At 45.2% G+C, this 26,578-nt stretch overlaps 1 protein-coding gene across 1 annotated transcript in view; it reads right to left on the bottom strand.

Annotated features, from left to right (window-relative positions):
* PRKCH (protein kinase C eta) overlaps positions 1-26,578 on the bottom strand; it is a 206,210-nt gene that overhangs the window by 15,277 nt on the left and 164,355 nt on the right. The window contains exons 11-12 of the mRNA XM_010976676.3: positions 8,629-8,767; positions 7,777-7,965 (exon numbers count right to left, since the gene is read on the bottom strand). Coding sequence (XP_010974978.2) covers positions 7,777-7,965; positions 8,629-8,767 — 328 coding nt within the window. The remainder of the gene's footprint in view (positions 1-7,776; positions 7,966-8,628; positions 8,768-26,578) is intronic.

Raw genomic sequence — 26,578 nt, 5'->3', positions numbered from 1 at the left:
CTAGTTTGTTGTATCTTTTAGATTCCACATATAAGTGATGTCATGTAGTATTTGTCTTTCTCTGTCTGACTTATTTCACTAAGCATGATACCCTCCAGGTTCATAATTTTGGTACTCTTGAAGTCACCAAGCGCCCAGAATCATAGGTGGACACAAAATTCTGGGAAAAGGCCTGAAGTTTGTATTTTTAAAGAAAGCAGTGTACCTTATCTTGATCTGGAATTGTACAACAAAGTGAATGCTTCCTCAGAGTCCTTAAAAATGTCTCAGCATACTTACCTCCTAACACAGACATGTTCCCCAAGCCCCTGGTTATCTGGCCGAGGACCGTTTGCTCCTAGCTAGCCAGCGCTACTCAAAAGTTACTGCGGCTGTCAGTTTCTGGATGAATCACACTGTACAACCGCTGGCCTATTTCACCACAAGTAAAACTAACAGACACACTGCAGATTTAGATGTTTCTACAACCTGAAGTCATTCCTCCTCAACCTCCTCACTGAATCCTCTTCCACTGTCACACCTCCAGCGCTGGTGTCCCCAGGCCCCCTTGTCCTCCTTTCACTTTTCACCCTCCCCTGCAGTCCACGTCTGCTCCCGCGTCTCACTACCACGCTGCAGTGGGCACCTCCTGTGCTCTCCTGAGACCCGTATGGCCAACTGCAAGGAATAGACCATTTTCTGAATGTCCCCCTGACCCCACAGAGTTCCCATGTCCTAAACTCATCCTTCACTGTCCCCACCCTGCACCTAACACACCGAAGGCACAGAACTGGTGAGCGCAGTTCTTTGAACACGTGCGCGACCTCCCACCTCTGAGACTTTGCATGAGTTATTTCCTCCATCTTGAATACACTCTCTCCCTCGTGAACCCAACCCGACCCTTATTTGTTCCTCAACACCCAGCCTCAATGCCACTTTTTCTCTGTTGTCATTATGTCACTTCCCTGTCCTGGCCTCCAGAAAGGAGTTTTGATCATTCCTCCTTGGCAGAGAGCCAAGTATATCCATTTACGTGTTCTCATTCTGCTAGACCTTGAGCAACAGAAGAGGCCATGTCTTCTCATCTTTGCTTCCCAGCACTTAGCACAGGCCAAGCTGAGGGAAGGCACCAGACAGGGACTTGCTGAATTGAACTCAATAGGGGTTCTAATTCCCTAGTGTATCACTTCCTCCTTCCAGGGCCACAGGCTCACCTCAGGCCAAGAACAACAAATATAGGAAAAGAAATAGACATTGTTGGCCTTGGTGTTTATAAGTCGCTCTGCTTGGTACCACGGAGGGTAGGAGATAGAAGTTGGTCTGGGCCTCGGGAAACTTTAATTTTCTGCATTGAGGGATTAAAAAGCCAGTTCAGTGTTTCTCTGATAAACACCCCATACCTTTTGAATCTAGGTCCAGTGGGCATCTTTAGAGGCTGCAGCCTCATCTGAGTTGAACGTCACCCATATCTACTTCTCTTAATTTTTGTATTTCCTATTTTTAGAAGTCTGCAACCACTTTCCAGTGTTTCAGAATCCTCTTGAGAGAATTTTTCGCAATTAAATCTAGGACCTAAATTTCAACTGCCCCCAATTCCTATAAAACCTAGACTAGGTACTAAGCAAGGTTAAGATTCAATAACCCAATAATAATAGTGGAGGCAAATGTATTACTTAAACCCACCAAAAGACAGAAACAGGCATACTGGATTAAAACAAGTAAATGAAATTCAGCTATAGATTATAATGGAGTAGCTTTTGTTCTCATTGAAAATAATACTTTAAAAGTCTTTGAGGCATCTAAGACTAACCAATTCAAGCAGGAATTGAAGAGCCAGATCTTGAAGAGAAGGGAGGTTCACGGCAATTAGCAACTTTCTGCAATATACTGTTTCCCTTAGGATGTTTATCAATTCTTGGCAAGGCCAGACTAAAATGAATAAATACATGATGATATAATCAAACAATGGAATACTATACAGCAATGAAAATAAACCAATATCTGCATCAACATGGATGGGTCTTCAAAATATGATATGTGAAAGAAGCCAGACAAAAAAGTACATGAACTGTAATAATCCAATATAAATGAAGTTCAAAACAAGTAAGATTTTTCTGTAGAAATCAGGGTAATAGTTATGTTGGAAAGAAGAGGAGGAGGTAGTGGCTGTTAGGGGGCATAAGAATGATTTCTAGGATGCTGTTAAAGTTCCACCTCCTGATCTGGGTGGTGCTTACACAGGTATGCTCACTTTGTAAAAATTAATGTATTGTGTATTTACGATTTGTCCAATAGACTATATATATATTATGCTTCAATCAAAAAGTCCCCCAGAGAGGGGCTTCAAGATGGCAGAATGGAAGGACACAGAGCTCATCCTCTCCCACAAATACATCAAAAATACATCTACATGTGGAACAATTCTCACAGAATATCTACTGAAATCTGACAGATCTTGTACAAGTGCAACTACAGGGAAAATCTTCACAAAACTGGATAAACAACAAGGTCCTACTGCACAGCACAGGGAACTATATTCAATACCTTGTAATAGCCTATAATGAAAAAGAATATGAAAAGGTATATATATGTACAACTGAATCACTATGCTGTATGCCAGAAATAACACATTGTAAATTGACTACACTTAAATTAAAAAAAAAGTCCATCAAAATTTTAAAATGGTAACCATTCTGCTTGCAGCAATCCTGAACCATGTTATTTCAGACTGACTCATCTGCTGAATAATATTTTTAAACCTAAACACATCAGAGAACTACCAAGGCAGGGGCTAAGATACTGGAGAGACAGAAGGGCTGAGTGAGCTCTGGCTGACTACTGGTGTCAGGAAAATGGTTAAAGCATTGAGTTCTATTATACTTTAATAAGTCAAGATGCCACTCAAGAGTAACCACCAAAAAAGTGTAATACGTTGATTGAATAATCCAATCAAAAGACAAAGATTTAAAGGCAACATCATCAATTGTATTTCATGGATTTGGATTCTCATTTGGGTAGGGGGAAAAAAATAGAGTACAGCATGGTGACTACAGTTCACGATACCATATTATATGCTTAAAAATTGCTAAGGAAGTAGATCTTAAATGTTCTCACCACACAAAAAAGTAATTACATGAGATGATGGAGGTGTTAACTAACCTTATTGTGGTAATCACTTCACAATACACACATGCATGAAGTCATTGCATTGTGCACCTTAAACTTACACAATGTTATATGTCCACTGTATCACAATAAAGCTGGGGAATAAAGTAAAACAATTTAAAAACAAAAAGAGAAATATTCAAATACACAGTCTTTAAATAACACTCTAACAGTATTATCATAAATATTATATCTTACTCGATGGAAAGTTAAACAGGTGGCAGATTGATGCTAGGGGGATATTAAGTACACAGCATGCTGGTAGCTTTCTCCAGTGGCTAATGTTTCTTTTACAATTGGAAAGAATCACATCAGGGGGTAACCTGGGGCTAAAAATGTTGGGCTCTAAGGGTAAAGGGCATTTATTAACAGGAAGTAGAAGAAAAATAGGGAATGGCCAGGTGTAGTCTAACTCAGAATTGTGGACTGGGGAGTCAGGAAAATCTGGATTCTGATCCCAGGGCTAATACACAGAACATAAAATTTACCTTCTTGACCATTTTTAAGTGTACGGTTCAGTGGGATTAAGTTTGTTCACATTGTTGTGCAGCCATCACCATCATCCATCTCTAGAACTTTCTGCACCTTCCCAAACTGAAATTCCGTATCCCTTAAACCCTAACTCCCTACTCCCCCTCCGGCAGCCCTTGGCAGCCACCATTTTGCTTCTTGTCTCTATGAATTTGACTATCCTAGGTACCTCGTATAAGTGGAATCATATATTTTCTCTTTTGTGTTTGGCTTCCTGCATTAAGCATAATGCATTCAAGGTTCATCCATGCTGTGACATGTATCAGGATTTCCTTCCTTCTTTTGGCTAATAATCCACTGTGTGCATATAACACGTTTTGTTTATCCATTCACCTGTTGATGGACACTTGGGTTGCTTCCACCTTTTAAATATTGTGAATGATGCTGTGAACAATGATGTACAAATATGTTTGAGCCCCTGATTTCGACCCTTTGGGGTATACATCCAGACATGGAATTTCTAGGTCACATGGTACTTCTAGGTTTAATTTTCTGAGGAACTGCCTGCCATATCACTTTCCACAGTGCCTGCACCATTTTACCTTCCCATGAGAGGTGCACAGGGGTTCTAATTTATCTGTTTGTTTTAAGTAATGTGCTGAATGGCCATTGGTGAGTCACAATTTCTCCAGGCCTGAGTTTCCTGGTCTATTAAGTGAGGGAATTGGAATGGATATCATCTCTTAGGTTTCTTCCAGCAAAGAACTCTATTGGCTTAATTAAATCAAGGTGCAATTAGAGCCAGAAAGCAGTTTGAATGGTTTGTGAAGCATGACTTGCTATATTATACCCTCTTCCTAAAACAATAAATCCTCATGAGTTTTCAGAGAAAAAGGGCAGAGTCTAAAAATGCATTCTCACTGATGACAGTGGTGGCTGCTTCCTGAGCCCCTACTCTGTGCCAAGAACCATCTCCAGTATCCCCATATGCTATCTCAGACCCCAAGGGGACAGATGAGGACACCAAGGCATGGCAGAATCCCACCACGTACCCAAGGTACCACAGCCAGCAGGCAGGGACCTTGGGACCATGCCCTAATGCCTCCCTCCTTGGTGCCTCTACCCAAGTCTTGAGTGGTCCTCACTGTTTTCTTCCTTTCTCTGATCACACTTTTTTTTTTTTTTAATTTTAAGTATAGTCAGTTTACAATGTTGTGTCAATTTCTGGTGTACAGCACAATGCTTCAGTCATACATGAATACACTTCTGTTTCAACGTCTCAGCCCCCTGCCAAGAAGAGCTGCATTTCCCCAGCTACGGCATTTAAGCTTTTGCTTTTGGGGCCTGGAGGCTGATGTGTACAAAACTGTCTCAGAAATCCTCTCAGTGAATGTTTTTGAGTAATTTGCTCACACCTTTTCAAGTGTTTTTCAGAAAATGACTTTTAAGGTACACTCCTTGAAGGAGAAAGAAACAGAAGGCTTAGTGGGTTCCTGTGTGCTTTACATGTATTCATTCACTAAATTTGGGTAGTAACCCTATGACACAGATTTTATCACCTCAGTTTTCTAAGGACACGGAGCTTCAGAGAGGTGTGGTGGCTCGCTGAGGTCACTCGGCCAGAACAGCCCAGAGCTGGGAGATCAGCCCTTCACAGAGTGAAACCTAAGCTCCTTCCTATGGGGAGACGCCACGCAGAGAACAGACAGAGCCACTTAGGAGAATCAGTGCTCAGTCAGTGACACGTTGCGGCGAGCTGAGCAGCTGGCATTAGAAAGGAGCCGAAATAAAGGGAAGTAGAGAGGTTCACAGATTCCCAGAAGCGAGTCTGCAAGCAGAGGGAACATCTCAGTCCCCTCTGAAGGGTGGATTCTCTTTAGACACCAGACGTTCTGTTTTCTCCCAGAACAAAGATTGTGGAGGGAGGATGTTCCTTGTTAGCACATATCCAAGTTACCAAAACAATTTATACACATCAAAGATAGAGTTTAAAGTTAATTAGATTGACCTGATTAAGAAGAAACCATCTTAATCGTTCCGCATGAATCTTAACCTTGCTTAGTACTTAGTCTAGGTTTTACAGGGATTGGGGTATGGGGGTGGGGGTGAAATCATGGTCCCAGATTTAGTCGGGAAGAATTCTCTCAAGAGGGTTCCGAAACACTAGGAAGAGTCTGAGGATGTAAAAAAAATTAAGAGAAGCAGATGTGGGTGATGTTCAACTCAAATGAGGATGTGGCCTCTGAAGAGTGCTATTGGACCTAGATTCAAAGGGTATGAGGTGTTTATTAGAGAAACCCTGAACTGGCTTGTTAATCCCTAAATAGAGACCATTAAAGTTTCTTGAGGCCCAGACCGATTTTTATTTCCTACCCTCCATGGTACCAAGCAGAGCGACTTCTATACACCAAGGCCACCAATGTCTGTTTCTTTAGGCTTGAACTAGCATTTTCATCCAAAATTATATTCAATTTCATTGAATTATAAACTCTGCGGTCCTTCTTTTAAGTATTAAAAAAACTCCCCAAATCAGCTGTAGTAAGTGGACTAAATACGTGCGCCAGGAAAAGCCATCGGTTTTGTGATGGTGGCTGCCGCAGGCCACGGGGATTAGCACGCCTGGGAATCACAAAGACCCCGGCTCCAGCCCGCTAACTGTGAAGGTCACAATGTGCAGTAAGCCCGACCCTGCAGCATGAATCTGTGGTGTTATCAAAGATTAGGTCATCAAAGGTAGCCAGCTGAGGTAAGGACACTTCCCCTCCAGACGTTAAGACACTTCGGGGCATAAATCTACACAGACGAGCCCTTCTCCCTGATTTTGTAATTGATCAAATCATAAAAGTCACATTCTTGGTTTCCTTAGTCTACATTTTCTACTAAATATACACATTTTTCTTATGAAAACACGCTAGATAGAGGACATTTGTACAAAAGCACTTCACTTTTATTTCTATATGCAGTTAGTGCTTCCTCAATATCGTTAGAGTATTGGCCCCTGAACTTGAGAATCAAGTTATGGATTATGACTTGCTTTGGCACTACTTGCCTGGGAAGGAGTTCTGCGATCATTTCTCTTTTTGTCATGTGGATAATTCTCAGGGACAATCATGCCATCAGCCCCAGGACACACTGATCTGTATACAAAGTGTTCTTAAAATGACACCAATCATATGACTGGGGAGTTCTAAAGAGAGACAAGTCTCTCACCAACGTGGCTAATATTTTCCAAATCTAGTTTTTTTGTCTCAAATCATTGGAAAGGACATGATTTGAGGAAAGTAATTCTTATCCCATAGATACCATCCAACAGAGAGATGGACTGTTCTGATTTTTCCCTAATGAAGACTATTCATTGTTATTCCCCCTGGGCATACAGTGGGAAATAATACATGATTTCTGAATAGAAAACTGGCCCAAATTACATGTTATTTTCTTATTACTTGTTACTTTTTTGTTCTCAACATAAGGGAATCAAATTCCTTTTTCTTCCTCACTTCACAGTAAGGCTTGCACAAGGATAACATGGAAGCAAATGAGATCTTGCAAAAGTTTGGAAAATCTCTCCTCTCCCAGTACTATGGGAAAGTCCCCTTCATCCTGCTTCTTGGATGCTGATGACCGAAACACCATCAATATTGAAACAACTGGAAATGTCATTCACATGACCCGACAGCCTCGTCTGTCCTGACCGGAGGAAGGGGGAGCATCACTTCACCCACAATAAAGCCGCAAGTGCTTGAAATACTTGATCTATAGCAGACAACACTATCAGCTGCTATTGTGTTTGGCCCCAAGACAACTATTGCATAAGAGAAAAAAAAAACAGCCTGAGAGAACTCTGGTTCTTTGATTCTACAGATTACAACACAGATTTCAGTTAGAGCTGGGAGCTTACTGGTAGGTGGTATTTAAAAAAACCAAAAACAACAAACCCAGGAGGGTAGGGTACAGCTCAGTGGTAGTGTACATGCTTAGCATGAACGAGGTCCTGGGTTTGATCCCCAGTACCTCCGTTAAATATAAAAAAAAATCCTAATTGCCTTCTCCTCCCCTCAAAAATAAATAAATAAATTAAAAAAAAAAAACCTCAAATCAAGAAGCACATACAGCAAGCTGGTATGCAATAGCTGGAAAGCTGGCTGAGTGAGCACAACTTACAGATTTCAGGATCCCTGTGGCATCTTCATGCAGCCACGTAGGGTAGACCACTTCATCGTTCAGTATGGCCTCAAAGAGGTCATCCTCGTTCTCTGCCTCGAAGGGCGCATGGCCGCACAGCATCTCATAGAGCAGAACGCCCATTGCCCACCAGTCCACCGCGGGCCCGTACAGCATCTCCTGGAGGATCTGTGCAAAGGGGCAATGTGAGAATTGCTTCATGCCTCTGATCAACAAATGCGTCCTAATGACTGAGGAAAATGACGGATTAGGAGAGGCCGCACCACAAGGGAGTTCCCTGTGCTGGCCTGCGTGTTCCATTCCACCTCTGGAGAGTGGTCTGTCTTCCCGGGGCTCAACTCAGAGGCTTTCTCATGTAGGTGATCAAATGTCTATGGCCTGCTTAGGCCAAGGTGATAGTAGATGCAGATCCAAACCAGGAAGGGTTTGGAACTGCATCTGTGGAGAAGGAAGAGGAGACTGGGCTCACTCACCCATATGGGAAAAACTCAAGAGCTTATCTATTTCTGCTAAATGGGGCTTGGGTCAAAGCACTGAACAGAGGCAAAGAAGAAACTTGAATAGCTGTGCGTGGAGCATGCTTTGTCCTCATTCAGGGCTAAACCCTGAAGTAGCTACAAAGTTTACAAAACTGTTTTTGACCTGGATTCTTATTTGGAGGAACTGAGGACATTTTCAGCCATCATTCACCCAACGAGCCACAGAGGAGCATGGAGGCGTCAGCTTTCCATGCCGCCCACAGGCTGCGGCGCACGAATGGCCTGTGCATCTCTGACAGGGCTGTTGGAGCGCTGGGCCTTGCAGAGCCGCCCAGACAGCGAGGGCACTCACCTCGGGAGCAATGTAGTCGGGCGTGCCACAGAAGGTGGCCGTGGTCACCCCATTACAGATCCCCTCCTTGCACATTCCGAAGTCGGCCAGTTTACAGTGACCCTCGTGGTCCAACAGTACGTTGTCCAGCTTGAGATCTCTGAAAGAAACCAAGAGTGGCATGTGGTGGGGCAGCGGGGCCCCCAGACCATCCACCTGGATGAGCTGGGTCACGGAATGGGTGATCAGACCACAGAGGGGCCAGGCACGGCCCAGAGAGCTTTCTGCACACATACTTTAAAGGAAAACAATGCTTCTTTGGGTCAGTTAGATGAAAAATGCAGATCAACTCTCAAAATGTGCCTTGTGGTTCTTGGATGCTGGATCCACCTGAATGGACTCTCCAGATATTAAGACACAGGCTGCCCATTAGAAACTGAGAAGGTGACTTTTCCAGGCTTCCCACTTACTTTATACCCCCAAGACATCCACCCACCCCCACCTTGTTATCCACTCTGGCATCTTTCTACCCACTGGGCTTCACTCGGGGAACATTCCCGGAGCAAGTGGCCGCTGTGGGCCACGGACTGTGAAAGGCATCGAGAGTGCAGGTGCTCCTTCTCCCTAAGGGGCTCGCAGAGCACTGGGGAGACAAACATTAGCTCCACGAAGGAGGGAGCAGGTTGATGTCGTTCACCACTGTGCTAGGCATAGTGCACTCCATAAATATTTGTTAAAAATCCATACATAGAGATGTGTGTATACATAGATACATATACACGCATCTCTATATATACATACATGAAAGGGAGGAGAAAGAGAAACGGGAGAGGGAGGAAGAGAAAACCAGTTGTTGTATAATACAGGTGGCATGATGGACGCACGAACTCAGTGCTGGGAGAGGAACACAGGAAGGAATAATTAATCCCTTCTAGTGGGAAGAGAGAGGGATAGTTCCACAGTAGAAGCAAAATTGAGCTGGCTCTTAAAGTGGTGTGTCAGAGCCTTCCATACAGGGGAGGGATGTGAGAAGGTTATTGTGGGCAGGTAGACAGAGCTGGTGCATGGAGGCAGGCGCGGAGACGTGATGGGCAGGTAGGCTCGGGAACTCTTTGAGGTGTAGTATGGATGGAGAGTGAGTCCGCATTGGAACACCGGGGCCATCAAAATGCCAGGGCTGGAAAGGACAATTAGGTCCAAACTGTGAAGGGCCCCGAATGCCACACTAAGGAATTTTGATAGTTAGCTATTAGGCAGAAGTGACCCATGGAAGCTCTCTAATTAAGATCTCCAACTGAACAGAAAAGATCAGCTAGCAGCAGCTCAAACAGTCCCAGGCAGAGACGTTAGGACCTGAACTAGGACAGCGTCAAATGGAACAGAAGGCAAGGGGTCAGTTAGCAGGGCTTCGGTGAACGCACAATCAGTGTGGAGGCCTGAGGACCACTTAGAGGGAGATGAGGAGAAGCGGCAGGATTGATGACTCTTGGGTTTCTGCTGAGACTCAGTGGGTTAGCGGGGACGTTAATAACCCAGGAAAAGCAAGACAGGAGTAATAACAGGGTTGGTCTGGGTGCACCCTAGCTACACAGGAGCCTCAGAGATTACAGTGAGCCCAGGACAAAAGCACCTTCCCTCCCTTCCCCAACCATAGGAGCAGAATCCACTTAAGGGAAGTGAGTTTCCAGCAGCAGAATTATTTGGTAAAAGACCTGAAAAAACTGTATGCAAATAAAAGGCCATGTTCCCTCAATGCCTGCTCCCCAACATGGGCTTCAAGCACCACCTGTCTTCCTGTCTCCTGTCACCACACATATCCAGGAATCATCACAGAGGGAGACCTGGCACCATGGCAGCCTGGGAAAGCATCCTACAGACCAACACCACTGCCAGGCTCTAGGCTCAGCCTGGAGAGGATGAGACAGGCAGCCTTGCCTATGGGGCGACAACTTTATGCTTTGCTTTTTGAAGCAATGGCGTGCTCAAAGGCAACCACACGGGCTAATCAGTGAGGAGGCTGCCCAGCCTGCCAGGGATGATAGGTGACTTCCTGCACCCAGAGGTCTGCAGTCGACCGCCAGGTGTGAGGTGGCCACTGGGAGTGACGGTGTCCCCGCACTGGGCATCTTCACAGTGGGGGCCGCTGACTGCTGTTCTGGGGCTTGGCATCCCCAGTGGGTGGTGTCAGGGCACTCACAGTTCTGTTTTCCTACCCTTGCTCGGCCCGAGGGAAGAGGCTGGTCTCTGTCCAGCCCAGGGTCACGCTGCGGTTGGAGGAGGTAGTAATGACAGAACTGGTGCGGCTGGTTTCCACACCGGGCCCCACGACTGGATCCAGCCTGATCACGCTGGTCTCACAGACAGTGGTGGCTGGAAGACACCCAGGAATGGAAACCGAGTTCTGTTTTCCAGGAATCCCTGACAAGCGAGGTGAAAGCAGTAGAGCTTTCGCAGACCAGCCCCCTCTCTGCACCTGTGTCCCGGCAGCCACCTCCCGGGGGTCGGCAGAGGTGTGCTGCGGACCTGCGGAGTCACCTGCAAAGCAAGGCTCCTCCATCTCTAAACCTCCAGTCAGCCTCCCACCCCCTCCCTGTGAAGAATCCCACCTCCTACACAGGCAACTGCTTGCAGCAGGCTGTGGTCTGCGGAACCCGTGTCCTCCTCTGCACGCCGACACACATGAGCTAGATCTGTTCAGCCAACATGAAAGTGGAATCACAAGAGCCCGGGGCGGTGGGCAGGGAGACCACTGCCAGGAGCACGGTCTAGCTCAGTTATTCTTCCAGAAGTGGCTTCAGACTCCAGGCCCTATTAGCGCCTGGTTGTCTGGCTCCTCTGGGGACTGATGATGGCAAACATCAGAGGGGGCTGGCTGAGGTTGGAGATTACAGCCTGTGGCCCCAGGAGAGCCCGGGAGCTGGCTTTATCAGCACCGCGTTCTCGCCCCGCAGTCCAGGCCCCTGCGGCCCTGCACCCAGAGCCTGCACGGAGTGCTCTGAGTCTCTTCCATGGCCAAACAGGGTGCCTGAGTTTCTGAACTTTCCCGAAGCCGTTATAACTGGTAAGGGCTCGGAAAGGATTTCCTGGGGTAGCAGAAACAAGTGCAGACAGAAACCCACAACGGTCTAAAGAGCTGACCTGAGATTGCTCAGGAGAACTTGTGACTAACGTCCCGGGGAAGAGGCTTGATTGCTTATTACTCGGCAGCTGTTACAGGTACAGGTACACAGGAGTTGTTCAGGGAGAGAAAAGGGCTTTGCCATCAGGTCTGTAAGCTGCCTGTCACAATGCCCTCTGTACCCAGAAGTCTTGGGGCACAACCCTGCTGCTCAGGACACAGAATTGAGCAGCACAGGGCTGCGACTCAGCCTGGTCACGGGATGATTCCCCGGGGCACAGAGGCAGGTTATACACCTCAAACCTGACTTCTCAGTCTAATTTTAGGCACGCTCAGAATGGGACCAGCCCTGAGGGAAATGCTGTTGCTGGCTTCACAGCAGGTGCTACCTAATAGGACAAAACTCTCAAACCAGGATCCTCAGGGGGTTCAATTAAGAGCGTAAGATCCCAGGCTATCAGTTCTGCGCTTGGCCCCAATATCTACACCTCCACTGTGAGATCGGTCCTGACATCCCCAGATACCTCTCCGACAGTACACCTTGCACTGTACTCCTGAAGAATCTGCACCTGTCTCCCCCCTTGGCTGGGGCTGAGCCCTATTCCTCCCTAGCCCCAGCTCGGTCCTGGCAGAAGACACTGACCAAAGAGATCAACAGGTGCATCTCAGGTAGATAACGACCAATGCAGAGCCTGACTTATTTTCAGGGGAAAGACAGAAGTTCTGTAAACATCACTGGGACCCTTGTTTCAAAATAATTATACTCATAAAAACCCATGTGATTTACCCCCTAGAGATAGATTCTGTGGAAAGAAAAACCCTGAAATATAAGTTCAAATGCTTTGCTTTAGTGAAACTGGAGAAAAGAAACTGCCTTAGGAGCGGCAATCAGAAAGCAGAGGGGACTCAGGCATAATACTTTCCCTGGCTCACGTCCAGACGGGCGAGCAGAACACTGAGAGGGTTAGCCAAACACATCCAAAGGTTACACAGCCATTTACGGTCATGGCCAGCTTCTACTCTAAGGGTAAATAGTCATCTTCATTTAACAAAAAAAGCAAAAGCCAAAAAGTCACCCTCTGACTCCTGAACTGAATATGAAATATGCAAAGGTCAGTTCTTGGCTTTGGAGTTCCGCAGCCTCCCATGCCAACATGTAACTCAGCAGCCAGCGTTAACAAGGCTAGACAATGAGGATGACAGGTTCATACAGGGTAGAGGCTCAGGTCCTAAAATGCTAAACACACAATTATGGGCTCATCGTTCATTAGCGTATTGAGCGCGGGGATTTAATAGCTATCCCTTTGTTCTGCAAGCACAGAAGGGTAGAAAGAGTTACTTTATCCTCCCTGACTGCCTGAAAGGTACATTGTTCTTGCTGGGTAATCAGGGTTACTTAAAATGGCCACAGTGGTTTCAGAGAGGATTCTCAAGTGGTTCAAGACAAAGGAAATTCAGAAATTGTATTTATTTTGTTTCCACCACGAGCTATTCTGAGAGTCGTAAAACAAAATGACAGGAGTCTTACTGCTTAGATCAGTGGAATCAGTTACACTTCCAAAAGAAATAAAAAGTGAGTTAAGAGCTGACTCCTTGAACAAGAATGAATCTAAGAGGCTATTTAGGTGCTATATTTAATGTATTTTTAAAACTTTTTATCACAGAAAATATTACATGTTTACAAAAGTGCAGTGAATAATGTAACATCTCCTGTAGCAATCATACCACATCAGCAGCAATCAATGCACGCCCAACCTTGTTTCAGCTACATTTACTCCCTTCCTGATCCATCTGTTTGCAGATCTGGATGCAAATCCAAAACATGAAACGATCTCATCTATACATATTTTAATATCTGAATCTAATGCATAACAATTATTTAACAAAGTATAACTTTGATATTAGTTATAAAATATACAGTCAACATACTATTTATTGTTGATATATTGAGTTTTGTCTGTTTGCTCATTATTGGTATGTGTGTGTATCCAGAGAACCTGAAAAAAATGTTCTGTGGGTAATAATAATAATAAATAATGAGTGTCATTGCTAGCTAATATACATTGGGATGCTCACCAAATGCTAAGTGCTTTATCTATATTTTATTATTTATTGTCTTATTTTATCTTCAAAACAACCCTATGAAGTAGGCTTTGCACCAACATCAGTTAGTTGGCCAGGGATGAAGTCAGGATTCAAACTCAGTTCTGCTCACCCCTCTTCAAGGCCTGGGTTCCTGACCCACTACAGGTGGCACATTCTCTTCCATGTTCGGTATTATGTTACTGGCTAATCCTCCTAGTAGGCTATTTCTTGAGAGGACTTCATCAAGTCAAACAAGAGCCATCAGAGAATCAGCAAATACCCTGAGATTGAACTAGAACAAAAGGACATTTTTGTGCACATCACTATTAAATGCATAATCAAAATTCTGCAAAAAAAAATGTTTTTTTGCCTTGGCTTTTAGCTTGTGCATGGAGAAAGTTCAATGGATTTTATACAATCCTTCAAGGGGCAGGAGTAAGGGAGTGCACAGCAGATCTCTAGCTGTCAAACAGAAGATAGCATGCTGCCCTCTTCCAGGGAAGAGAGGCTGGCATGTGGGCAAGAGTTAAGAGGTGGCATTTGCCAAGAGAGTGAATTTGGATTATGATCTAAATTTCAAAACAAAACCATTCAGGGCTGGCTTGTGTTTTGAATGTCTGGATTTATATAAACTTGAAATCTTTTCAAAGCAAGACTGATTGTATTAAACTGGTAAAAAGAATTTTAAATAGTCACTGAAATAGCAAAAGCCTAAAATGTGGTTTCATCCCAAGTCAGATAGTAGCACCCTTCATGTACTACCTAACAGAAGATACTCAGTTGTTCACCCACCCTACAAATCTTTGATTGCTATCATGAGCCGGGCATATGCAGGGGGCTCAGAAGGAGACAGGAGATGGCAGGAGCCTGATACAGTGGGGCCAGCGAGGATTCCAGTCTTTAGCCTAAGAAGAAAGGGAACCCTCTGAAAGCTCTTACAGAGGAGAGGGGTGGCGTTAACTTGTGATTTTACAACAAGCCTCCAGCTATGATATGGATAACAGGTCAGAGGGGATGAGTTAGAACATGGAGAGACCAGCTGGGAGGCTACTGGAGTATTCAGAAAAGAAGTGATGGAGGCTGGACCAGGGTGGGGCAGTAGGGTGCAGAGAACTAGGTGGATGAACTTTTAGGGGAAAAACGTAATGGGATTTAGTAATGGAAAGATGTAGAAGGTAAAAGGGGAGAAGCTCACAGAATTTATTTTGGACATACTGAGCTATTTTTCAGATGTCCCAGCAGAGATGTTTAACAGGCAGCTGACTATACACAGCTAGGATGCGGAGGGCAGGTCAGGCAGGCCAGGGATAGAAATGTGCGAGTTATTAGTTGGGTGGGGATGAGTTCACCTGGGGAGAAAGAATGGAATGAAAAGGAGACGGGTTGGGACTAAGCCTTGGTGAGAGCATCCTGAGGATAATACCCCTCGTTTTTTTTCACACTGAGACCACAAACACTAGCGAGAAATGAACAGAGTGAGCAGCTCAGCTGAGGGCCAGGAAGCAGGGATCTTTTGCCTCCAGTGGGCCATCCATAGTCCTGTTTAGGTTTAAAAGGGTTAGAAAACGTTAACCTTTTTCAACCAGAATCATCTGATGGATTCTCTCTAGGTTAAACTCTCAACCTCTACTACATGATGTGATGTTTTTGCGAGTGTAAACTTAAGTTTATTTTATATTTTACCTTCTTACTTTACAAAGATGCTTATTGCTGCATTATGCATGACAGCAAATTTTGGAAACAAGCTAAATTATTTATTAATAAGGGAACAGCGAAATAAATTATGGTATATCCAGGACAGGATTTTATGAAAGCTGTTAACATTTTATGAAGGACAAAAAAGGCAGGCAAATGTTTATGACAGAATTTTTTTGCCTTTTGAAAACTATGTCTTTGGTGATTATAAAAGTACTGTTTTCATTATGTAACATCCAATCATTCCTGAAAAAATTACGGAGAAAATGATGATGCGTGTGTCACAATCTTCAAATCTTCTCAGTGCTGCCCTAACATGCATTTTGAAGGAAACTGCTTTTCTCACCTAACAAATATTTTGGACATATTCCTATATCCTGTGAATCTGCCTCATTCTTTGTATGGTTACATAAAATTCCATCATAAAGATGTACCATTATTAACCTAGTCTCCACCTCTCATGAACATGTAGATTGTTTCTGATTGTTTGCATCTTCAGACAACGGAGTAATGAGCGTTATTTGCACACTTGTAGAAGGGTTAAATTTTAAAAAGTGGAGATGCTGTGTCACAGGGTATAAATGTTTAAAATTTAAATAGATGTTGAGCAACTGCCCTTCAAGAAACTGACACCAAATTTTACTCCCACCAGCAGTGTACAGGAGTGTCCACTGGGCTTCTGTTTTCAGGTTAGATGTAATCATTCTTGTATCCTTGCCAATTTGCTAGGGAAAAATGATCTCATTGTTTTAATTTCATTTCTTGATTATTAATGATATTAAGCTTTAAAAGTATGTGTATGGTTAATGGTCATTTGTGTTTCTTCTGTTGCCTGCTTTATGTATTTTAAAAACAGGTAAAATGTTTTACCTATTTTAAAATTTGGGTTTTTTAAAAAAATGATTTTTAGAGGCTCATAACACAGCAGATAGGAGCAATTTGTTATATTGGTTGCACATATTATTGCCCAGTCTGTTTTTGTTTTGTTTATGGCAACTTTCATATTTTTATAGAGTCAAATCTGTCAGTCTTTATAGCTGCTGGGTTTCATGACTTATTTATAGGCTGATACAATTCTAAGTGAGAAAGCAGGACACAAAATTGTATTTTCAATATCCTCTTAATTGTGTTATGACTGTTGTCAAGGGGAGGGCAGAGGGAAGGAAGAAAGACAAGAGGGAAAAAGGAAAAGATGAGAAAAGATAAACGAGAAAGACTGATTGAAAGCCTGTGCCTAAGTGATATATTTATGAATTATTTTTCCTTTTTTGTATTTTCTAAATTTTTATAGGAATTAAGTCTTACTTTGATAACCAGGAAAAAGCCATTAAAACATATATTTACATCTTTTGGCTTTAATCCTTTCCTTTGGTTTCCCTACCATTTCAGGCTGTCATTCTCAAGGAAGACACGCAGGGAAAATGCTCTACTGCTAGGAATGGAAAGGAGTTGTTTTAAAAACCCAGGCTACAAAAACATGCTGAAAAAAGCCACCTTACTTGTTTAGGTGAACATCTGTGGGCTCAGAATTCGGAACCTGTTATCACAAGCTCATTTTTTTCTAACCACTGAAATTACCTGAAGTGCCTACCATCTACATAATTGTCACCAATGACACTGATATTTTCCATAGCCCCATGATGTGTCCCTGTAGCCTTAACCAACAGTAGTTCGAAAATGAGGCCCCGGCAAAAAGAAGCGACTTTCTCGATATTAAAGGAGGTCCCCGTGCCATTTCTCCTCATGAAGTGACTCTTTATCTGGTGTCTGTGAGGCTGATCTATTGCAACATCAGCTTAAGTACAAATATTTGAAATATGAATGTTCATCATTATGAGGCTCAATGCAAAATAACTTATTTTCTAATGAATGAAAGTCAGTGAAACAATTTCCAACCCAGAAGTGTTCCCGAGGCTCCTGGGTGGCTCTTTCCTCACTACCCTTACATATGTCTTCCCAACAGCTACTTGAGATGGGAAATGATCCTAAAAATGACTGCACAAGCTTGGCTATTACACCCCTTTTAAAACAGGGCCAGGGCCACACCAACTAACCCCCATGGGCCAGGTGCTGGGCTCTATCCAGTCCTGGCATTTCATGCCCTTGATAAGCAGAAAGCCTGTTTCCACTTGCACCCCTCCGTACACACTGGACCAACCTAACTGAGAAATTTCCCCTTGTCCTGTCTTGTGGTAGGAAAATAAAAATGTACAAAGAAAGCATTCATTGACTTTCTGGACAAATGCAGAAAGCAATGAGTTTGAATAATGTCCACAATGTGCCAATCACACATCTCCTTAGGACCATCACATGAATGAGCCATCAAACAGGCAGTTGAGCTTTCTCCATGTATTTGTTCATTCCATGCTCCCTACTCCCAGGAGGGCTGAAATTCCCTGGCTGGAGCAGCACAAATTTATTTAGCAGTTCCTTACAGTACTTTTATTTTAAAGTTGCCAAGCAAATCTCTCTCACTAACTCTTCTTGCCAAATGCTTCCTATGTGGTACCTGGCAGCATTCACTGAGAAAGCAGGAGGCAGGGTGGAGGGCTTCGGAGAAAGACATCAAGGAGATGACAGCCCCTTGGCTGCTAGGGGCCTCCTGGCCATTGGACCTAGCTCCGACCCCACAGAAAGGATGCTGGGCCCGATGGCATCCCTGGACTTGTGGTCCAGAGGGGACAAAGCGGTCAACGAGCTGAATCCTGTTAATTCCTCAGGACTTCTCCCACGCCTAGTGCAGCTGACCCACGGAAATCCAGCTGCCAGGGGCAGCTTGGCTTCCCAACCACAGAAATCCAACAAGGAAATGGAATTTCTCCTACAGCAAGATCACAAATAGGATCAGCGAGTCATGGGGATTCTGAGAGCCTGCCAGCCAGGGTCAGGGCTGGTGGGGAGGAGCTCCTCACTGGCTGGCTGCTTGCAGGAGGTGTATGTGAAGATGAAGGATGGGGAGGTTTCCATTATGGAGGCTCAGAGCATGGCTCCCTACTAAGCAAAAAGATGTTAATGACAATCGGGGCAGCTGTGGAGGAGGGATGAGCAGGGGCCGATGGATCCCACAGGATTTTTTGTTGGACACAAACAGGTTCAGAGAGTGAAACTCTGTTAACATTCAGGCACATGGCACTAGGTAACCACTGGCCATCGTTGTCACGGTTACTGTTGGACACAATGGGGATAATGGAAGACACTGTCAGGGACAGTGAGACAGCTTAACCTGTCTAGCTGTGGCTGGTTCCCTCTAAGAAAACCCAGGGCTCTTCTAAGGGGCCTAGATCCTGTCAGCTGTGAGGCTGGTTCGCTGAAGACAGTCCACTGAGAAGAAACAGTAATGCCCTTGCTCTGCCAGGGTTAGAACCTGGGGCAAATATGCAGCAAAAGCTGTTGCGGCCATCCGCTGGCTGAACACACAGCCTTGCAGAGCGTGCGAAGCAGGGCGTGGGTAACGAGAACGCTTTATGACAGGAAGGAATAGTTTATAGCGTCAACCCCAGGAAGGGCCATGCAGGCTGATTTTGGCAAATGGCTCAGCACAAGCCTCTGCCAGCATTAGTAATGCCTTACGCAACAGTAATATCAGAGGGGTGGGGAGGGGCGGGGAGCCTTCCAACTTGAACCAGGACTTTTGGTGATATCGACAGGTTTCATCTGGTTACCTGCTCTCCCCATCAGAGACGAAACCTGAGCTGTCCCAACCGAAGTCTCTGAAAACCCCAAGGACATCTGTAGTTCAGAACCACTCCCAGGCCCTCAGAATTAAACATGGACCTCAAATTTTAGTCCTGGGTCATAGTCACTATTGCTTTGTTTTCTAATGATGTTTTGCATAAAAAGCCTTGCTTTCCCCAATCAGATGGCAAACCCCAAGGATAGGCCTGAAATATTCCACAGGTCGTTTCCAGACCACTGATCACAGGCTGGACACAGGACAGCAACCCACATCCGAGCGCCTTTCCATGGAGGAACTTTCCTGATTTCCTCCCAGCGCTGTGCATGGCATGACAAAATGCGCAAGGCTTCGAATTTCCCCCTAAGTCACTCCCTTTGGGAGAATTCGGTGCCATTTCCTGAGCACCCGCTCACTCTGTTGCCAGTACTTGGTCTTATAACCAAAGAGCCAAGGTCTTTCAAGCCAGCCGCTTAGTTGTTCACTTTTAAATATATGAGTACTTATATTGTAGAGATGCTGCCCAAAGATTTGCCGATTTCATGTGGTAATAGTCGTCTTCATAGAGGTCATCTATTAAATGCATAAGTAAGAGTTATCATAACCCACTAAGTTCTTAAAAGTCAACAGAATTCACAAATCAGGGCGAAAATTATTTTTAGCCTATGTGTCTTAGTTTTAGTATAGAAAACATCACCAAACTTGTAAACCAAAGTGGCAGATGAACACACCTTTTGAGAGGAGACTAACCTTCTTGCCTCAGTGCTGGACTAATCTTGATCCAAAAAATAATGGCTATTTCAGTCTGATCAGTTTGCCCAGCACCTCAGTTCCTGTGTGAAAACACTGTTAAGGTCACAAGGTGATCGACCAGCCTTAGTCTAAACAGTCACTAACCCTGGATTTCACTCCTTAAATATCCTATGCCACAACATTATACATATATCCATGCGTACTTTACAGAGGTAGTTAAAGACCTTTTGCAAATAGAAGCTTTCATATAGCAATAATAGTGGGGCATATTTTACATGCCCCACTAGGGAACAGGAGTCCACGCTGAAGATCTTATCCAGTAACAAATCCAGAGTGACCAGTTCTGGAGACGGAGCAAATCTGGACTTGTGGTCAAGAAAGATAGGTAGATAGAGGCCAAGGACAAATACTCAGCTATGCTCTTATGTAGCAATAGCCCCCCACCATTTGCTCCCCTCAATCTGCTTCCTCACCCCACCCCCACCTTGTAAATTTGGGGAAGATTCAACCAACTTCTGTCTGTTCCCAAGAGGCAGTGAAGAGTGAGGTTAAGGGCACAGACTCCAGAGCCAGGTGTCCTGGGTGTGAGTCTTGCCCTTGTTCTTTACTAGCTGTGTGATCTTGGGCAATTTGCTTCACCACTCTGTGTTTATTTCCTTATCACGAAATGCAGATGACAACAGTTCCTGACTCATAGGAATTATGGGATTTTTTAAAATATGAATTGCTTGAAACAGTGCCTGCAATGCAGTGATGTGCTTTGGAAGCATTATCTATTATTTCCTCAGCAAAAAACCAGATGACAGATAACAGCACAGCCTGTTGCTTAAGATTTTTCTGAGAATCAAGACCCATGGAGAGGATACACGGACTTTGCAAATACTTAACTCTGTAAGTTTTTGCGTTTGGGGCAGGTAGGTCTATTACATTATTAAGTAACACATCTGGCTTATAAATGGCTCTTATTTATGTACAAGAGCAAGAGGGCAAAGCAGGGTGGTCATCATGCAGGGTCCCAGCCTGGCACCAGCGACGAGTGAAATGTCTTGAGAACTGGTGAAGCCCCATCAGCCAACACCTTCGTCTCTTTTGCTCATCTTTGCTGAGACCACGTTCTGAAGCATTCAGATATAAGAACAAAGATCTCTGTTCAGCATGTCTGTGCCCCACCCAGCACAATAAAAAAAGGTTGGTTTGAGTTTGCCCAGTTCCATCCCCGTCTGTCAAATGCCAGGCAGTTTACTCCAGGTGGCCCATTCTTTTAAGTGGAATAAGCTGGAGGAGGAGAAGGAAGTCACCAAGTCCTGCTGGTGCTATCCATTCCACCCCAGGGTCTGGGGAAATTTATTTCCATTCTGGAGAACTGACATGGAATCCCTCAATGCAACCAAATACAACTCAGCTGGTACAGCCAGGCCTCGTGTTCTCCTCGCTCCTCTCCGCCTACTTCCTGAGGACATACACCCAGTTAAGGAGATGGTCTCATAGAGGCAGTGATGTGGTAAGACCCAGACCCTGCAAGGCCACTTTGGGGGGATGTTGTTTCTAGCTGGTCACTGTTTAAGCAATGCTGTGATAAATGAAAGTATCGTTCTGACATGTCCAAACCTATTAATATCTTTTACCGTGTGTTTCTGCAAATGACACTCAACTGCAGGTACTGTGCTTACATTTAAGAATTTCCATCAATGCTGCTGCGCTGGTGTTCGCCTTCCTTTGCCACAGGCAGCCAACAAAGGTCATGAGTAGTCAAAGGAAAGGGCAGGCAGAGGGGGCAAGTTCCAAAATCTTGCCTCCAGCTGCTGTTGTTTTATGATTCTTATTTTCCCAACTGAAGTGGGATCTCCCTGGAGAGGTTCCTCCGTTTTCATTTTTCTATCTTTGTGTTTTTGAGTTCCCTTCGGTGCCTCACACGGTGCTTTGCACATACTGGGCCCCTGATAAATGGCTGTTGTTCTAACAAGAAGCCCCCTCTGCCATCTGGCATTGGTTTGGTTCTGAGAGCTCAGTGAGGACGTTGGGGACTCTTTGGCAGCTGGGTGATTCTGGTTTGTGTTGGGACCCTGGCACCCATCTGGGACCCTCTGGAGCCTATGTGAAAGTACCGTTGCCTGCTGGGGTCTTGTCTTGGGGGTAACCTAGGACCAGGACTGCATACCAGGAAGCTCTGTGGCTCTGAACACACTATCAAGTCCTCCCCACTCCAGCCATGAATCCTTCATGACCCGTCTAGAACCAAACCAATTCCAACCAAGAGATTCCAGAAAGGAAAACTGCCTCTGCTTGGCGACTGCCTGTCCGTGTTTGGCTGATAGGTGAAAGCAACCTTTGTTCCCGTAAAAGGAAGACATTAACAAATTCTGTTGATCGCCATAAACAGGATTTATGTGAACTGAACTGGCTACTACAGAACACAGTGAACCTGGGAGTGGCTTCTGTCATTAAGACAGTGGCAATGAGCAGAGAGCAGAGGGTCAGGCCAGCTGGCTGAGTGCAGCTGAGCAGTGGTGGGGGGAAGGTGTTGGTGTGCAGGCTGGCATCTTGGTGCACCAGAACCTTCTGATGGACACACATCCTACCCTCTCTTTAGAGGCAGCACAGGGGGTCAGGTGGACAAGCTGGAATGCAGGTATTATCTGGTGCACTGTCTGGTCAGTTAGTCAAGGGACAAGAACACTTGTTCCAAGTTAGAAAGCAATGCTTCTTGCCTCAGCTCTGCCACCTCTCTGGCCTCAGTTTCCTCATCTGTAAAATGACTGGTTGGGACTGGCTGACAACCTCCCCACTGCGCACATCCGGTCCATCACTGAGGACTGGCAATTCCACCTCCTGGTTATATTTATAATGAGACACCTTCCCTTCACCATGCTGCCCTGGGCTCCATTCAGCCCGTCATTTCCCAGCTGCATCAGTGCATTTGCTTACTGGTCTCTCCCCACTTTTCTCCTCCGCTTTCCATGCTCTACCAGTTATCTTTCTGAACTACAATTCTGATCGTATCCCTTGAAAGTTTAAGAGGCTCCCATCTGATTGTAGCACCGTAATGCCCCACCACCGGGGCTCTGCCTGCCCCACCAGCCTTATTTCCTCCCCCGCTGTACATTCCCAGATGAGCACTGTGCTCTCTGGTGGACCAATGCTCTCTGAGCCTAGAACAGTACTGCTCAAAGTGTGGTCTGTGGACTGGTACTCACCTGCAAACTGCCCCTGGCTGGCGATAAAGTAGAAAATGAATGAATGAACGAATGAATGAGTAAATGAATGAAGTAGCAATGAAGTAAGTAGAAAAATTGAGAGTAAGCTTGTAGAAACTTTTCTATCTGACAGTAATTTTATGTCTGTTGAATCTACCAAAAATTTTGGCTTCTCTTTACATTTCTTTGAAAGTTTGTTTTTCTATTCATTTACTTTTATCACATTTGATAAAAGTATTTGGTCCTAAAGGGATTGGAAAAGGAGAAAAACCCACTGGTTTACCACTGCAGATAGTCTGAGGTGGTCTGGCCAGCAGCTTCCCTCCCTTTCCTCTACTAGGTTTGTCTGACTTCCATCCCACTGAAGCCTCTCTGCTGAGAAGCCTTCTGTGCACCTTCCTCGGACAAGCCTTCTGCTGCCTCTCCTCGGTGCTCCAACGGCGCTCGGGTGCTTACTTCTAATCACAGTATTTATTACACTGACTGCAACTGCTGGTTTCCTTGCGGGTCTTTCCCATGCTTAGTTCAGCTCTCTAACCTCAGAACAAGGTACCTGGAACAGGGCTGAGGGGGTTGAACAGAATTAAGAGTTGATTGAACAGAATAAGCCCTAAGTTTTTAACCCTAAACTCTAGTTATATTCCCTTTATCTCTACACCCCTTGAGTATAAAATTCTTCTGGTGTATCTGGCATACCTGTGTATCTCCCTCCCATGCCTAGTTGGTGTTCTGTCCCTAATGGGTACTTAGGAAATGAGGAAGAAACGATGAAAGCTGCTCTCTGCATCAGGTGGTGACTTCTTTATACCATCCATCCAGCTGAACTCAATTCTCTGTCCTAGAGTTAATACAAGCAAGCTGGGCTTGTAGGTACAACAGCCCGTGACTAATGTGTGTGCCTGTGATTACGCATCCTTACAACAGTGTGGTATTGTAATCAGACAAGACAAATCACCCCTGTATGTTTTGCATAAAAGTAAAAGGTCAGTCCAGGAAGAAAAAGAATAATGAGATTCCTGAAGTCCTTCATCAAGTTGGAAAGCTCATTCGATTTTTTTTTTTTAAAGGCATTTCATGGAAAACTCCAAAACCAGAAGGGATGGAATATTACAGAAGAAACAATTTAAAGGCTCAGAAAATTCTTTAAGCCCAAACCAAAGAACATGATTCCCATCATATGGAACTAATTTCTTTCTGAAAGTTGATAAATCCAAAATTTTCACTGGGAACCAGTGGTCCCTGCATTTTCCGGAGAAGGCAGTTTGAGAATACATTTCCTGAACCTCAGCCTCTTGAGTTCTGCTGCTAGATTTTCCCTTTGAAGTTGTGGAAAAATTCCCTCTACCCCTCTCTGCTTCAGAGAACTTTATTTAAAAGGGAGTAATGTAATCACTGGCTCGTTTGTCCAGATGTAGGGTATAAGACTGTCCCAGGACTTCCTGAGGGCTTCTGACGCACGAAGCCACAGACCCCGGGCTCTCTTATGGTTAGTAACAAAGCCAGCAAGCCTCAGAGATGGGCCAAGTGATTTTTTTTTTCCCGTTGGAAAAGGGGCTCTTCCTCATTCAAGTTAAAAAGACAGAGAATCAGCTGATAAAAGAACAATCACCAACGTTTATGATCCAAAAAAAGTGAATTATTTTGAAAATAGGACACGCCAGCCAACTGATCTAGGTAACATACAAGCAATCGAGTTCTACCTGCTCTGGTGAGCTCCAGTCTTACTGAGTGTTAGGGCCATTCCGAACAGTATTTTATCTGCCTTTAGAGGCTGGGTCCCGTTGACACAAGACATGAGCTTGGAATTTTTGTTCTGGGTCACATGACACATTCCTGGCTAGGAAGGTGGTGATCTCTCTCCTGTAACTTTCCACCAATGCCAAGGTCCCAGGTGCCAGGAGGCAGCAATGACAGGTCTGTGTGGGCAGAGACTCATCGGCCAAGGCCGGGCACATGCTGTCTCCTCTGCAAGAAGCATTTCTGTGTTGGCACAGGTGGGGGAGGCTGTGAGCTTGGCTGTCTGTGCCACAGATGAGATGACACAGCCTCCAAGCTGCCTCCAAGGGCTCTCGGGGTGCTTTTCTTTCTCATGTGGCTCAGGAGGCCAGGCCCTCAGAGGTCAGGGCTCAGGGCCATCTGAGAGGTTCTGCCTGCTCTTGGCTGGGAGTGGCCTGACTTCTGGCTGGCTGGAGCCAAATGCGACAGGGGTGAGTGGCCTGAGGAGGGGCCCTCTCCTAGGGATAGGGAACATGGCCTGCACCCCAGGAGCCCCCAGGGCAGGCTCTGGAATGGTCATTCCTGAGGCATCTATTCACCCTGGACGATGCTCACCTGCCCAGTATTGGCTCTCAGGGAGCAGAGCCACAGGATGGATAATTCTATGTTCTAACCAGTTGGAGACTGTGAACCACCCCATTTGCTGGGGCCAAGGAAAACCAACAGGATGTGTGGAAAGGGCAAGCAGGGATGTTATTAGCAGAGGCGCCACCTGAGTCCTTAAACCAAAGTAAGATGAGAGTTCACCGAGCCTGGACTATATTGTCAGGTAAATGCCAAGGCAACTGAATACAGTCCTCCTTAAGTCGCTCACCACTCCTAAGTGTCTCCTTTCTGGGCTGGTCCTCCTCCACCCTCCCTTAAAGGGTAGGCGGTTCCCTGAGGTTCTGTTCTTGGCCCTTGCCTAGTTTATTTCCAGCACTACTGCTAGACCATATGGCGCCTTTGTGCAAATTACAGAAAGGCACCCCTTTCTCAAGACATGTTACCACCACCTCCTAGAAAATTCATAGTCATGACACGTCATCAATGACTAGGATGGAGCGGTGTTCTCTGGACTTGCTTAGCGCACAGTCTGCCCAGTTGTGCAGCTGAAGCCCATGGGGTCAAATATTACCCTGATCAGACGGCTCCCAAGTCCAGGTCTCCTCTGACACCTCTCTCGGGAGACCCAGAGCTGCCTGAGAAGTTAGAGATTAACTGATTTGGGACATAGCTACTAGGGAAGTCTCAGTGCTTCAAATACAAAAGGATGAAACTGGATGTTACCCCCACTGCTGTCTTCGCTCAGTTAAAAGCTTTAGAGTCCTCCGCTGGAAATCTCGGAGTCATCTTTAATGCCTACTCCTTGGTCCCCATATCCAATTCACCGGAGTCCTCTCAGCTTTCCCCTGCACTGTTACCCCCATTCCCCTTCTCTTTCCATCACCATCACTGGCTTGCTGCAAGCCATGACTATGTCTTCCCCGAGTTATTCTAAGCACTCCTACCTAAATGCCTAGCTTCCAGACTTGTTCCTCTGCCCTCTAACACCCCACATTTATTTCCTGTTAATCTCTTTCTCAAAAATCTCTGATGACTTCTACTGACAGGCAAAGAAAGCCCAGACTTCCTAGCCTGCATTCAAAACCTTCCGTGTTCTCACCCCAACCTACCTTAACTGCCACTCGCCCCCTG

Source organism: Camelus dromedarius, chromosome 5 (genome assembly GCF_036321535.1).
Source record: "Camelus dromedarius isolate mCamDro1 chromosome 5, mCamDro1.pat, whole genome shotgun sequence".
NCBI lineage: Eukaryota > Metazoa > Chordata > Mammalia > Artiodactyla > Camelidae > Camelus > Camelus dromedarius.
Note: the sequence above shows the minus strand (reverse complement) of the source record. Positions and strands in the feature narration are given on the sequence as shown.